This window comes from Glandiceps talaboti, chromosome 20 (genome assembly GCF_964340395.1).
Source record: "Glandiceps talaboti chromosome 20, keGlaTala1.1, whole genome shotgun sequence".
In the NCBI taxonomy this organism is placed as follows: domain Eukaryota; kingdom Metazoa; phylum Hemichordata; class Enteropneusta; family Spengelidae; genus Glandiceps; species Glandiceps talaboti.
This window is the reverse complement of record NC_135568.1, coordinates 18413210-18430754: the sequence shown is the minus strand read 5'-3', so window position 1 is coordinate 18430754 and position 17545 is coordinate 18413210. Positions and strand designations below refer to the sequence as shown.

Below are 17545 nucleotides of genomic sequence, written 5' to 3'. Positions count from 1 at the left end.
CTGATGAAGTTCGTTAAACTTGTCAACCCTATTCTCACCTGTACCGTTCTGTGGTGCAAAGTTGACAAGAATTATATCACCTCAACCGCCACCAAACCGATGTGGTATATGTCGCATCAATAGAACTTATTCTACACAATGTTGAGTGTATATATGAGACAACACGGTGCAGTTGAGTAAAGTATATGTTGTGCCAAGGATTTGGTGAGGATTCTACCGCTGTTTGTTTTAGTAACGATTTCCGACATTGATACAACTAGCAGTTATTCACAAATTCCACGTCACTTGAGATTGAATTATACTGTAATAATCGCATTTTAGAAAAGATCTTGGTTGAAAGGACCACTTTCATATCATCTATTCAGAGTTACTGTAGTGGAATTTTTTCGGCGTCTTTGACCACTTATCTCACCGCTACCAGCCAGCTTCCATGCAGTCGTCTTTCTGGCGTAATCGCAATTTTTTATTTAAGAATAAAAAAAAAAGGAATGGAGCTGGTTGAACCGAACTCTCAAAGTTTCGGAGACGGTCTTGTCCTTGCCGACAGACGAGGAATTGCCATACACGATTGGTCATAGAGTACCAACCAATCAGGGGGCAGCTTCTAACCATATAGTTACGATGTCATACGGGCTAATTGATAAGGCTCAAATAAGCGTTAAACACAGACATGCAGCGATAACGTGTTCCACAGAAATCAACGAAATGGTTGTCTGGCGACAAGTTGGAATATTCGGACTTTTGATTATTATGGTATCACTGGAAAGGACCGACTCATATTTTGGGTATGTCTTGTCAATGTTCACAATCGTCAGACTTATTCAAAACTCATTCCTACTTATATAATGCGAGTGGTACGCTTGCCTATATATGCAGTATTGGTATAATTTTAGGTTTGGCTGACGTTATACGCACACACATATACATATACATACGTACACACACACTCACACTCATATATATATATATATATATATGTATGCATGTAAGTATACATACATACACACACACACGCTCAACTTTTATCTCGTCCAGCTCATTCATTAGATAATTGATTTTCATTATAGATTAACAGAGAAAAAGGTGTACTTGGAACAACTAGATGGCAGCACAGAGTGGGACTGTAAAAGACTGTCGAAAAAACAGAAAAAGATGTGTAGACGAGACACAGGGATGCCTGAAACCCTGTACGAGGCCATACGACTAAGCCAACGTGAATGCCAGATTCAGTTTCACGGCGAACGGTGGAACTGTACGTCTGGGGACAGTTACATAGTAAATATTCTTAAAAAGGGTAAGAAAGTATATTGATTATATTTTCCACAAAATTATACGTTTTTGTAAGAATGACAATTTATGAAGAAGTGTTTACCTTGTAATACAGGACTTCGACTTTATAATGTATATTGTCAGTCGTTCTGTAGTTGGCCGATGACACAAGTTAACTCGATAGGGTCACATTATATTTCGATGAACCTGATACGCAGAGAGAGAACTTGATAAAAAATGTCATGACGTTGATTATTAGTGGTATATTCTATTTCTTTTACTTGATAGACCGGCTGGCTATACTAAGTATATTGTCAATTACAGGTACTCTGTATAATTAGTTCTAAGCCATAGTTAGTGTAAGTACAAACTGAACACAACTAGAAACATGAACAACTAACTGCTATAAGAACTCTGGCATTGTGTAGAAATATTTGCGATGGAACAGTCTGACACAGGTTTACTTTAAAGACTTGCCTCAATGTTTGAATACCCAATCTATATCTTTCGGATACAATATTTGACTTCAATGTTTGAGAATCAATAAAATGGGTATTTCGAGACGAATGTGATATCGTCGGAAACACAGTCCACTCTTTCCTGACCCCTGCAGCTCTTCTTACGATCGTTGAAACTGTCGCCGAGATAAAGTGTTTTTTGTCTTTGGAAAGTAGGTTTAATGTAACGGCTTTAGTAAACAAGCATTTACTCAGTTTTGAAAAAAACTGTCAAAAGGAAACCTTCAAAATCAGAACCCGGAAAATCTGTCAAAGTTAGTAAAATCATGGATAAAACAGGTATAGTAGAGTTAATAATGCCGTCTTGGCTCCGTTGTACATTGTCAGGTTAGTTCTCTTAGGTAACTAACAAATTCTTGCCAAGCGCTCGTCGGTGACAGGCGGCAGTTTCTTTGGCAAAGGCACAGAACTGGAAATAGCTTTGTCTCTGTTTGCAACGAGTATATTAAAAACTTAGGCGAGGTGCGTGTCCTAACCATGATGTATATTATTGGTAATGTAGTGGTGGTCCAACAATAACCCTTTCACAACATCTTGGATTTTCCTTTGGTTTCCTTCAAATCATGTTTTCACCCTGTTGATTAAACATCCAATAGTACATATACTCCAGTTTTGTAAAACGTTCAATGACGTATAATCCTAATAGTATATTTTGCTACTATCAAGGAATGAGTGTTTTGATGATGTCCCGGTATCCACTATTTAGCTACTTGAATTCACTTGGCTTCACCTGTTTTATTATGTCTTCACTAATCGCCTACAAAATCGATCTGCCTGCTCCAAAAGCTGACACTTTTGTTCCGTCTTGTGTACGATTCTGTTTTTCACCGTGACTTGACTTGCTCTCACCGCTTTCTACTAATCACTTGTGTCAATTCGACTTGAACTTTTCATTTTTGTTGTACTATGAACCTCTCGACGCGATGTTAGCCAATATGATGTCAAATCGATCGCCTCTTTAGGCTATCCAAGTTTGTTTGCACATTTAAATACACAACTAAAAGGATCGACATGGCTCTTAAAATGCAGTTACATAATTTTGTGTATGTTTAACTTTTACAACAACTGTTTCACTCCGAAAAAATGCCAACCACTGTTGTTACTTTTTGAAGAACCACAACTAAGACCAATTGGAATTAGTTTTTTTTGTGAAGCTATGCTTAGTTGTTATAAAGTTTGAAAGTGATGACCGCTAATAATCATAACACCGTCAGTCACTGCAATCGTTGGTACTATTGTCAACCTTTATGACACTTGCGAAACAATGAGTATAATTTGTTGATCAATTTCAACGTGCCGCCATTGTTTGACCATTAGAAACGAACACCCTCAAATACACTTGCTTGAGGTGAAGTAATTCTGTCGTAATTGTAAAGTTTGTCAGTCACCCCGTAATACTTCCATGCCCCTACCCTGACTTCCAACTCAGAATGTCTTTAGACAGCTTATCCTTGAAAAACCAAAACCACAAATAAATCGCTGAGTAAAATTTAAAAGTAGATAGCTTGACAGTTTGTCACCATGTTAAGTAATTATGGCAAAGTTAGGAGTCATTTTTAAAACCATTAAACTATTCATGTGTGTATTGAACGTTTAGGACATTATACACATATAATTGAAATAAAAAAATGTATTTGCTTCGGCGCAATAAGAATTAACCCGTCCACCCATATAGATAGAAATAGCAATAGGATAGGAAAAGAAGGAATAGCGATGAATGACGTTTGTCCGACCGTCACAATTCCAATGTAGCTGTGCATATGAATGCACAAAAACGTTTCTGCGTTTGTTTTGTGTCTCTTTAGATTGCTTTCATGTCATAACATATTGGAATTGGCAATGGTAATTTGGTAACTGTTGTGGTTACTATGGTTAATAGTATAAAGTTTTACTGCGTTGCAAAGAAATTGAATTAAAAGAGAAAGCACCCAAACTCTACATAAAGCAAAGGGGTAAAGCTAGTGACTAGCAGATAGAGAGAACTCATTGATTGCACAGTTGTGCATATCTTGTACTTGTTGTTTGTGTCTTTAACAAAGATACCCTGGTCTGTATCGATTATCGCTTGATGATAACAACCAATGTTTCAATAACTCTTGACGGAAATATTGAAAGAAGCTACCATCTTCGAAATCGAACCATGTGTACTGTAGTCGACGTAGAAGCACTTATGAGGGTTTCACCAGGTGTTGGGACTTATACAACTATAAAACTATAAACATGTATACATCCCTCTTTTGATGTTAATGTTACTAAGACGGATTAAACTCAATAATTCATCTTAAGTTGTGTCCAATTTTACTGCTTTCTACTTCTAACATTAATAAATTGCCAATAGCGATGACTATTAATCAATTCTACCCCTTCCAACCCATAATTCTTAAAGACATTCTTGACCAGCTCGGCTACGAACTGTTGTATAAATTGAAGCTTTATCTCAATCCATAAAATGTTAAGGGTTGTGTGAAGGGTAGGAGTGAAAGCCGTGATGATTTATTGTTTGCCTTGACCCGGTGTTAAGAAGGTGACATGAACTGCTTGTAGCTGTCTTTGTCTTGGACTCGTTAGCAATATTAACAATCTCTTTTAAAAAGAGCTTTTGGGTATGAACGATAATCTAAAACGTGGTGAAAGTCGCCGATTGACCGGAATATCAATATTTTTAGATGGATTTCAACAGGAGGGTCAACCACGGAAAATGTCAAAAAAAGGGGCACTGGAATAAGAGACGATATCCCACGTAGCAATGAAGCTAATAAGATAAATATGAAACCTACAGATAGATAACTTCTATTGTCCTATCGCCAACGTACTAGCTGACGTATCACTTGTTTTTTTTTATGTTTCACAATATCTTGTGGAAAACTTAAGGTAGGACACTTCAATCACTAATTTTCAGTCGTTCATGCGTAGATGTAATTACACAGCGGTCTTGTGAAAATGAGTGTACCAATGAAAGTTCACTTTAGCCAAATAACCATTTACTTGGCAGTGAAAAGAACTTATGTCTTATGTTATGTCAACAAAAGTGACGTTCTCAATTCTTTCATTGGACGTATAACGACGTATAGGTACTGTAGTGTGTTTGTTTAGCACACCATCTATGGTCTGTGTAACACCTCGTCGCGTGTCTTCAGGAAACGCATCGCCATCTCTATTCATGCCATGGAGACGTCTGATATAACAAGGTCCACGAACCTCGTAAAGTGTACATTTCAATATTGATAAAGTACTACCATGTGAGAAGTTTACGGTTTCTTTGGAAAACTAAATCAACTCGGAATTTATCTAAAACAAGCAAAAGAAAGTATGTTTTTGTCCACGATATGACGTGGATGCTGGACTCCCATCTAGCCCCTCACAGTCGGACACCAAGGATTACAGTACGTGACCTCGATTTTCAACAGAAAAGCAAATGCAATTTACGGCTGGTGGACAGTCATGAATAACAACGGTCAACGTGATGGTTCAATAAGTTCTCTGTAAATGCATTTAGGCACAGAATAACACTTTTCACAGTTGTTGACAGCAGAAGGAGAAAACTGGTGGAGCGATATACTTCTAGTGAATTTGGTGGAATTTCCCCTTCTCAGTATTAAAATAACAAACACCATTTCATATTGCCAAAACCTTAAAAAGTCGTCGTTGGAAAAATAATATTTGCTGTATTATATCGATATTCTTTGCAGTGTGTGCGTAATATAAATAATCATATTTGATTCGGCAACACACAACTGCAAGTAGTACGTGGTGTTAATATCGTTACATCACGTGACCATTGTTATATATTGTGTACATCGGAAATAAACATCACCTATCACGTATTTCACAATGCAAAAATGATTTGCAATGGTTCCACATACACGTTTATTTCACCCCAAGACGGATGTAGCTCGTAAACTTTTAGGACATCTTCTTTGCTGCCACTAGTTATCCCCCAAGGCCTCCATTTTCGTCATTTTATGGGACAAGAGGGTCGAATTTAGTCAACAAGTTTTTTTTATGCTTTCGGTGAACTCGTCGAGCCTTTGCTTCATACAGTGGCTTGTATATGTCATTAACTGGAAACATGATCGGGTTCAGTGTGTCTGTTTGTATCCCGCATGTCTATCATCTCTTCGCAACTGAACATGCCTTACGGTAACCATGCATGCTAGCATCCATGTTGTGACCGCTCTTCCGTCGTCGCCCGTAGCCTGTACTCTCTGAATAGCTGAAATATCTCTCCCCTCTAGGCCACCATCAGCGATAGATTGTTGATGAACTGACTTGACAACATCGTCTGTCACTTCTAAATTAGCACTGTTTTCTAATATAGCTCCGTACTCTAGCTGAACGCTATGGTCTTCAAATATTCTCAAAGTAAACTTGGAACAATTCAACTGTTTTTGTTCTAATAATCGAGGAATTTGTGGTTTTAAACATGGCTCATGCATGTTTACATTTTTGATTTCATGTTGATGTTCTGCAAGATGGTGACATCACTTTTCACAGTGTTTTTACACCAGGTTTATGGAACAACTTTATCACAACTCGAACACTGACTCCTACAACTTAATACTTTGGTATTGATGAAATGATTCACTAACCAATTCCAAACATAAAACATACAATCGGTTTGTACAATGACTTAACATTCTTCCGTCATTCCAATCTGATACATGTCCTCTATATTGTAATAAAGACTAAAAGAGGGTACAAACGTTACAGATAATGCAGCCCCGTCAAATTAGTAAATCACTCACACGTCCATTTAATACTGGAGGAAAGATAACCGTATGCACACAACTCAACAGACGCTATTCGACTGGCGTCACATTTGTCTATAACTTCAACCATTTCCACTATCCTAACTGACATTTTGATTTTTGTACAATTCAGTTAGGATAGCGAACTAGTATATTAGTGTTAGTTCTTCAAGTCTTGTAGGATAATCAGTGTAAACAAGTACGAAGATTAATTAATTTGGTGAGTACATTTTTCATTGCCAGAAAGCCAGGACTTTGTTAAAACTGAAATCAGATATATGTATTTCAGAACTGATTGTTTCATATCAAGGCGAGGGAAAACAAGTTGATCAAGACAAGAGAAACAACATTTCTGTGGAATATCGATGTGCAGTTCAAGCGATCCGAACAAAGGCCAATATTTGGACATGTTGAGATAAACAGCCATTTATTCAGTAGTTACACCGTAAAGTAATAACTCCTATGCCAATCCAATTCGGAGCTGTACCCACAGGGACGCGTAATGTTGCCTGGATTAGAGATTTATACCCGCCATCGATACGAACTGCCGAATAATGTTTTTAGTCTTAGTCACTTTATTATTTTAAACACAAAACACAGTTACAGACTTACATAACCAAAAAATATATGTTACAGTTCCATTTTTTGCTTCTGACCTGATTTTAATGAGTGATAAATAAAGGCTGCAAGTGTCTCTAATTCATTTGTTTGATCGGATGATAACAGTTGGGTAAACCTTTCAAAGGATGGCGGCTCATAGAAATATTGCGGAATGTATTTTGACCTAAGGTTTGCCAAAAAAAAATCACATTTCAATAGGAAATGGTATTCATCCTCGATTTCATTTGAATCGCAAAATACACAAATACGTTCAGCTCTATCATATACCTTGTCTGCTTCCTGTCTCAATAAAACAATAAGATGGACATCTAAAGCGTGCTAGCATTGTCCTATGACTAGCAATTATTACTTTTGTAAAATTTCTTTATGTATCTAAAATGTCTAGCACTGAAATGTTGGTAAGCCATACACTGAAATGTCGGTACACCATACACTTAATAAATATGATTTAAATCTAATAACAAAAGTATCGACACAATTATTCACATCACCTATTTCCTGTATTTGACAGGCATCTTGCAAGTTACACAAGAACAATAATTTTTTTAACATCAGTCACCCAAGTGCATCTAGAATTTATATTTGGATATTCAATATTTAGGAGCATATCATAACACTTTCTGGGGTACCTGTAGTTTGGCATGGTAATCGACTTGGCACAATACATCTTTTTGAAGTATGTAGGATAATAAGGTATCTGCTACATTCTCCCAGAATGACACTATTTGGTACACTGTTAGAGACTCCTAAAAACATTCTACATACATAAGGTACTGAATTCGTTCGAGGAATACATAGGATTGAAATCCACCAAACCTCGGAACCGTAAATTGAAATAGGTAAGATCATAGAATCAAATATTTTGAAAAAAACCCGTTATAAGACAGTGGCTTGATTTTCCCCAATTTCTTCATGGTAGCAAAAAGCACTTTTCTGCCCTGTTGTGCCAGCAATTTAGAGGCTCCAGTTCATTTCAATCTACATGACAGTAAAATTCCAACATATCTATAATAAGAGACCGCTTCAAGCTTTTTCCATTAAAAGCCCACTTCTCCTTCTGTGCAATATAGCCTCCTGATTTAAAGACGACAACATTTGTTTTAGACAACTTTACACACATTTTTCACCGGTCGCAATAACTACTTAAAACATTTAACAATCTCTGAAGTCCAACAATGCTATCTGAAAACAAGGCAACATCGTCAGCAAACAATAGACAAAATAATTCGACCAAATCAGGTGTAAGTTGAATACCTCTGTGTACAGATTTCTGTACTACAATTGCAAGTTCATTTATGAAAAAAGAAAAAAGAAAAGGACATATCATATATCCTTGACGGACACCAAAGTGACATTAAAGTAGTCCGTACAACCATTTGGTGTCCTCACACAAGACTTAACATTACAATACATACTCTTTAAAATACTAAACATTTTACCATTTACCCCACCTTTATGTAAAATATACCACAACCTTTGTCGCTCGACCTTATCGAAGGCCTTTGCGAAGTCAACAAACACACAATAGAACTTTCCTTTCTTCAATGTTAAGTATTTCTGGATCATAGATTGCAAATAAAGACATTATCAATGGTTGAATATCCCCTACGAAAACCAGCTTGAACTTCGTCAATTTTGTTGAGTGATTCTGCCCAAAAAGAAAGACGGCGATTTAAAACAGAGGTGAAAATTTTACTGAATATACTCAGAAGAGATATCCCTCTGTAGTTGTCTGGTGAATTATTTGAACCCTTTTTGCACAATGGAATAATAATTGCCTTGGTCCAATCACTGGGGGATATCCCGCTATCAAAAATCTTATTAAATAAAACCACAGACAAGTGTGTTACTTGTCTGTGATAAAACATACAAATATAAAGGGGTAAGAAAACATTTACTTGATTTGAAAAATTCACCAAATAGGCCGTCTGGACCAGGTGATTTGTCATTTTTTATGCTACCTCGAGTGCCAGTGTAATATAATATACTAGGGATTCCAAGAAACCATCCGATTCTTAAAATTCATTAATTATACAAACATACTAAGTTTCACCAACAAGATTCACAAAAGATTCACAAAAATGAAATATATTCTTCCTCTCGTAGCCCTAGCAGGTTGGTCTGAGAATGGATTTTAAAATCTACGGCAAATAAGCATTAAGATATTTGGGTGATGTCATGTAATTAATCGGTTTCCTTCATACAGGGATCTTCCTCTTACAAGTCCTGGGAGGGTGGGGGAGGGGGTGGCGGCAAGGACTGGTAATAAGAATAACGATATATATCATCGTATATAAGAACAATCTTGTACTTTACAAACCATTTTTCTTAAAATGACTGTTTATTCCAAGTTCTGTATTTGCTACATATTATTAGAGGCCTAACTTGAGATTGAGATTGAACTGAAAAATGATAGTTTGGAAAAACTATAGAAAAACGTAGAACAGAACAATCCCATAGAAATCGTATTAATATAAGACTAATGCGATGACCTGTAATTGAAACTAGTCTTTTAAGCTCATTATGCAGTCTGAATACAAATAGGGATAATACTACTGTTACCATGGAAACCTTTTATTGAATTAAATTTCCTAAAGATAACAGACCAATTTCAATTTACGGTAACTTAATGTTACTTTTCACAACGTAATTTGCAAAAAGTTGAGGACCTGACATAGTGTTTTTATCAGGTTAGTGATTACTCACGCCTCTTGATGCCTCTCTCCAGGCAGTAATTAATGATGGGTCCTTAATGCCAGATAGGAGAGTAACATTTCGTTTATAACTAGCTGTTCTCTGTCAGTTCCGCATAGGTAGTGACCTTAGTAAAGTATCATACCAGGAGACGGTGAACTTTGCTGTCCTTTTATGACAAATTACGCACATGAAGAGTGGTTGATACAACAGAGATTGTGATTGGCTTGCCATCCAGCAAAGCCGTTAAAGTTACTCTATCGGGGGGTCAAGGGTCATGTTGATCATGGCATGTCTGCACCCTCAATAAATTTTGACAAATGACGCCTTGATAGCAAGATAAACAATTGCGTTAACCCCTACAAAAATGACAGGCTTACTACCTGTCCTCCGCTAACGTTGTCAAACACAACCAGTAAACAGTGCACTAAGCGCAAAAGACAATACTATATTTTTATCAAATTTCAGGATTTGGCTCAGCATGGTAAAATAAAGCGGTGAAAGTATGACCCACGTGGGCGATACCAAACATGACATTAATTCGTGCCTAGATACGCGCCGATAAGACTACTACATAAAATAAAATGAGCGGTTGTAAAAAGTTAAGTCGAAAACTTTATCACCCTACCTTGACAAGTTTATGGGTTACAATCGTTTAATCAAAGTGTTATCGTGTTTGAAAACGCTCCTTGAGGGGAATGTCTGGCAACTATTAAAACAACAAATCTCCCCACTGCTAAGAATATATGTTAACATTTTCGACATGTCACTACTGCAGCAGAATTTGGTTATGACAGACACCACCCTTCAATATGACCACGTGACCATAGTGAGTCTACTAATACTGAGTACTAACTATCATAGTTCATTGCCACCAACTATCCCAGATGTTTAACTTAAAATAAATGTTAATGTGTACAAATCATACTGAGTCCTATAGTTCTAGTTAACATCAATGTCCTAAGTATTATATTGCTATCGGTTGACATGCATGGTCAGTGTGACGTTGACAGTGTATTGGTAAAGTTGGATACCAGCATTTTATAAGTGTTAATATTTTTAACTAACTATATAGAAGCGAACAAGCCGTGAGTGAAATAAGTGAACACAGTAGACTGAGATATGAACAGTACTCGGGTGACGTGATGTGAGTTTATCTTGTACAGTGAACTCCGTGTATGCCTATCAATGATGACCTCACCTGACATTACCATCTACCGTGTACATCAACTATACTAACGTTTTCACTGTGCTTGCAACCAAACACCTCTAATACATCAAGGTAATGAATTCTCAACAGTCAAGTCAGCAAACTCTGTAAACTAATCGAATTTAAATGTCAATGTAAGTGATTCTCTTCATAGACATAGCAATTGTTCTTCTGCCATATTCATTTGTTAATTATATTTATATACTAACATATTAGAGAAAAGTGATTCAGTAACATACATGTCTAGTATACGCACACTCGATAATATAGACGCCTTTGAATGTTAACTCAATAATATACACGTCTACTACACACTCGATAATATAGACGCCTCCACCTTATGTTCACTCGATAATATGTATACACGTCTACTACACTTACACTCGACAATATATATATATATATATATATTGGTTGTGATTTTACTTATTACATCTTTGCACTTGTAGCACTCTCACACATTACTATGCTTGTTTACTACACGTACACTTGACAACACAGACGTCCATTACATATCATATGGACTGCATAATATACACGTCTTTTACACATACACTCGGTGATATAGCCGTCTACTATATATAAAACCGATAGATACGTATTGGACTATATTAGATGATATAGCCGTCTATTGCATGTATATTAGATGATATAGCCGTCTGCTACACGTACATTATATTATATATAGCCGTCTATTACATGTATATTCGATGATATAGCCGTCTGTTAAATGTATATTAGATGATATAGCCGTCTATTGCATGTATATTATATGATATAGCCGTCTGCTACACGTACATTATATTATATATAGCCGTCTATTACATGTAAATTCGATGATATAGCCGTCTGTTAAATGTATATTAGATGATATAGCCGTCTATTGCATGTATATTAGATGATATAGCCGTCTGCTACACGTACATTAGATTATATATAGCCGTCTATTACATGTACATTCGATGATATAGCCGTCTATTAAATGTATATTAGATGATATAGCCGTCTATTACATGTATATTCAATGATATAGCCGTCCATTACACGTATATTAGATGATATAGCCCTCTATCACATGTATATTACATATATATTAGATGATATAGCCGTCTACAACACGTACATTAGATGAAATAGTCTTCTACTGCACGTACATTAGATGATATAGCCGTCTATTACATGTATATTAGATGATATAACCGTCTATTACATGTATATTAGATTATATAGCCCTCTATTACATGTATATTACATGTATATTAGATGATATAGCCGTCTATTACATGTATATTAGATGATATAGCCGACTATTACACGTATATTCGATGATATAGCCGTCTACTACACGTACATTAGATTATATAGCCGTCTATTACATGTATATTAGATGATATAGCCGTCTATTACATGTATATTAGATGAAATAGCCATCTATTACATGTATATTAGATGAAATAGCCCTCTATTACATGTATATTACATGTATATTAGATGATATAGCCGTCTACAACACGTACATTAGATGAAATAGCCTTCTACTGCACGTACATTAGATGATATAGCCGTCTATTACATGTATATTAGATGATATAACCGTCTATTACATGTATATTAGATTATATAGCCCTCTATTACATGTATATTACATGTATATTAGATGATATAGCCGTCTATTACATGTATATTAGATTATATAGCCGTCTATTACATGTATATTAGATGATATAGCCGTCTATTACATGTATATTAGATGAAATAGCCATCTATTACATGTATATTAGATGAAATAGCCCTCTATTACATGTATATTACATGTATATTAGATGATATAGCCGACTATTACACGTATATTCGATGATATAGCCGTCTACTACACGTACATTAGATTATATAGCCGTCTATTACATGTATATTAGATGATATAGCCGTCTATTACATGTATATTAGATGAAATAGCCATCTATTACATGTATATTAGATGAAATAGCCCTCTATTACATGTATATTACATGTATATTAGATGATATAGCCGTCTACAACACGTACATTAGATGAAATAGCCTTCTACTGCACGTACATTAGATGATATAGCCGTCTATTACATGTATATTAGATGATATAACCGTCTATTACATGTATATTAGATTATATAGCCCTCTATTACATGTATATTACATGTATATTAGATGATATAGCCGTCTATTACATGTATATTAGATTATATAGCCGTCTATTACATGTATATTAGATGATATAGCCGTCTATTACATGTATATTAGATGAAATAGCCATCTATTACATGTATATTAGATGATATAGCCGTCTATTACATGTATATTACATGTATATTAGATGATATAGCCGTCTACAACACGTACATTAGATGAAATAGCCTTCTACTGCACGTACATTAGATGATATAGCCGTCTATTACATGTATATTAGATGATATAACCGTCTATTACATGTATATTAGATTATATAGCCCTCTATTACATGTATATTACATGTATATTAGATGATATAGCCGTCTATTACATGTATATTAGATGATATAGCCATCTACTACATGTATATTCGATGATATAGCCTTCTATTACATGTATATTAGATGTATATTAGATTATATAGCCGTCTACTACACGTACATTAGATTATATAGCCGTCTATTACACGTATATTCGATGATATAACCGTCTACTACATGTATATTAGATGATATAGCCGTCTATTACATGTATATCCGATGATATAGCCGTCTGTTATACGTATATTAGATGTATATTAGATGATATAGCCATCTACTACATGTACATTGATTATATAGCCGTCTATAACATGTATATTAGATGATATAGCCGTCTATTACATGTATATTCAATGATACAGCCGGCTATTGCATGTATATTAGATGATATAGCCGTCTATTACATATAAGATGATATAACCGTCTATTACATGTATATTCGATGATATAGCCGTCTGTTACACGTATATTCGATGATATAACTGTCTATTACATGTATATTAGATGATATAGCCGTCTATTACATGTATATTAGATGATATAGCCGTCTATTACACGTATATTCGACGATATAACTGTCTATTACATGTATATTAGATGATATAGCCGTCTATTACATGTATATTAGATGATATAGCCGTCTATTACACGTATATTCGACGATATAACTGTCTATTACATGTATATTAGATGATATAGCCGTCTATTACATGTATATTAGATGATATAGCCGTCTATTACACGTATATTCGACGATATAACTGTCTATTACATGTATATTAGATGATATAGCCGTCTACTACATGTATATTCGATGATATAGCCGTCTACTACATGTAGAGGTTGTCATACCACTTTTTAATTAGTAGAGTAGAGGTTGTCGTACCACTTTTTAATTAGTAGAGTAGAGGTTGTCATACTACCTTTTAATAAGTAGAGTAGAGGTTGTCATACCACTTTTTAATTAGTAGAGTAGAGGTTGTCGTACCACTTTTTAATTAGAAGAGTAGAGGTTGTCATACCACTTTTTAATTAGTAGAGTAGAGGTTGTCGTACCACTTTTCAATTAGTAGAGTAGAGGTTGTACCACTTTTTAATTAGTAGAGTAGAGGTTGTCGTACCACTTTTTAATTAGAAGAGTAGAGGTTGTCGTACCACTTTTTAATTAGTAGAGTAGAGGTTGTCATACCACTTTTTAATTAGTAGAGTAGAGGTTGTCGTACCACTTTTTAATTAGTAGAGTAGAGGTTATACCACTTTTTAATTAGTAGAGTAGAGGTTGTCGTACCACATTTTAATTCTGAGAGTAGAGTAGAGGTTGTCATATCACTTTTTTAATTAGTGGAGTAGAGGTTGTCGTATCACGTTTTAATTAGTAGAGTAGAGGTTGTCATACCATTCTTTAATAAGTAGAGTAGAGGTTGTCGTACCACGTTTTAATTAGTAGAGTAGAGGTTGTACCACTTTTTAATTAGTAGAGTAGAGGTTGTCGTACCACATTTTAATTCTGAGAGTAGAGTAGAGGTTGTCATATCACTTTTTTAATTAGTGGAGTAGAGGTTGTTATACCACTTTTTAATTAGTAGAGTAGAGGTTGTCGTACCACTTTTTAATTAGTAGAGTAGAGGTTGTCATACCACTTTTTAATTAGTAGAGTAGAGGTTGTCATACCACTTTTTAATTAGTAGAGTAGAGGTTGTCGTACCACTTTTTAATTAGTAGAGTAGAGGTTGTCATACTACCTTTTAATTAGTAGAGTAGAGGTTGTCATACCACTTTTTAATTAGTAGAGAAGAGGTCATACCACTTTTTAATTAGAAGAGTAGAGGTTGTCGTATCACTTTTTAATTAGTAGAGTAGAGGTTGTCATACCACTTTTTAATTAGTAGAGTAGAGGTTGTAGTACCACATTTTAATTAGTAGAGTAGAGGTTATCACTCCACTTTCTAATCATAATAAAGAGTGTATTTCCTCCTTTTTCATAGAGTAAACGGTTTCATTCTACCTTGTTAACCAAATATAAGGTTGTCATTCGTTTTCTGCCATTCCACTTTGTATTCGTTTTATGTGACCCAAACAAAATGCAAGATAAGGAAGTACTATACTATGACTATAAGCATAGAAACAAGAAATTGTCGATGAGACAAATTTGATTTGATCTCATATACTCATATAACATCGTTAACTTTATGTCACCTATGAACTATTATGGTTTGGAATTGTATGTTGTAGACTCTATAAGGTTATAACGCCCCGAATTAATGAAACCTTCACCTATACGAGGTAATATTTCTGCCAATCTGATTGAGGTAAATTTGATGACAACGTGTACTTTCTCTTCTATGTTTATGACGCCTTTCTTGAAATTTGGTGAATTTGGGATTCGTTATCATTCGTATGTATGTATGTATGTATGTATGTATGTATGTATGTATGTATGTATGTATGTATGTATGTATGTATGTATGTATGTATGTACGTACGTACGTACGTATGTATGTATGTATGTATGTATGTATGTATGTATGTATGTATGTATTCACATTAATTTTGTTTCCAGTTGATATCAAAAGCCATTATTTGTTGGTATACAATCAAGAATTTCTACTCTTTTGTGATTTCATAGGGTACAAAGAAACGTCCATTCTCTATGCTATTTCATCAGCGGGCCTGACTCACACCGTTGCCAGTGCGTGCAGTCAAGGGACCTTAGATAGATGTACTTGTGACGAATCGTTCAACGACCAAGAAAACAAGGAAGCGTGGCAGTGGGGAGGATGTGGGGACAATATTAAATATAGTCAAAAATTTGTGCAAAATTTTCTGAATGGGAAAAAAAGTGGAAAAGATTTTCGAGCCATTGTGGAAAAACATAACAGTGACGTTGGCGTCCGGGTAAGTATTGAAAGTTGCATTCGTTTTTTGTCTATAATATTGAAATTACACACATAACGTAATGTATAGATTTCACGACAACACTTTAAATAAATCAACTTAAACACTCTCACTAGTACATGTTGGTATATTAATTAATTATAACAGAACCATTAGTACACGTTGGTATATTAATTAATTATAACAGTACCGCTAGTACACGTTGGTATATTAATTAATTATAACAGAACCACTAGTACACGTTGGTATATTAACTAATTTGTTTAACAGTACTACAAGTACACGTTCATATTAATTAATTATAACAGTGCCACTAGTGCACGTTTGTATATTAATTAATTATAACAGTACTACTAGTACAGGTTGGTATATTAATTAATTATAACAGTACCACTAGTACACGTTGGTATATTAATTAATTATAAAAGTACCATTAGTACACGTTGGTATATTAATTAATTATACTATGTACCAATATTAAGTTTACCAGTATGTGTACTAATATCAAGTTTACCAGTACGTGTACTAATATTAAGTTTACCAGTACTTGTAGTAATATCAAGTTTGCCAGTACGTGTACTAATATCAAGTTTACCAGTACGTGTACTAATATCAAGTTTACCAGTACGTGTACTAATATCAAGTTTACCGGTACATGTACTAATATCAAGTTTACCAGTACTTGTACTAATATCAAGTTTACCAGTACTTGTACTAATATTAAGTTTACCAGTACTTGTAGTAATATTAAGTTTACCAGTACTTGTACTAATATCAAGTTTACCAGTACTTGTACTAATATTAAGTTTACCAGTACTTGTAGTAATATTAAGTTTACCAGTACATGTACTAATATCAAGTTTACCAGTATGTGTACTAATATTAAGTTTACCAGTACTTGTACTAATATCAAGTTTACCAGTACTTGTACCAATATTACGTTTACCAGTGCTTGTACTGATATTAAGTTTACCAGTACGTGTACTAATATTAAGTTTACCAGTACTTGTACCAATATTAAGTTGACCAGTACGTGTACTAACATTACGTTTACCAGTGCTTG

The 17545-nt window shown here is 34.8% G+C and overlaps 1 protein-coding gene across 1 annotated transcript in view; it reads left to right on the top strand.

Moving 5' to 3' along the window:
- Positions 1-657: 657 nt before the first annotated feature.
- LOC144450717 (protein Wnt-9a-like) overlaps positions 658-17545 on the top strand; it is a 34220-nt gene continuing 17332 nt past the window's right edge. The window contains exons 1-3 of the mRNA XM_078141386.1: positions 658-785; positions 1068-1294; positions 16214-16486. Of these exons, the coding sequence (XP_077997512.1) occupies positions 706-785; positions 1068-1294; positions 16214-16486 (580 nt within the window). The 5' untranslated portion in view covers positions 658-705. The remainder of the gene's footprint in view (positions 786-1067; positions 1295-16213; positions 16487-17545) is intronic.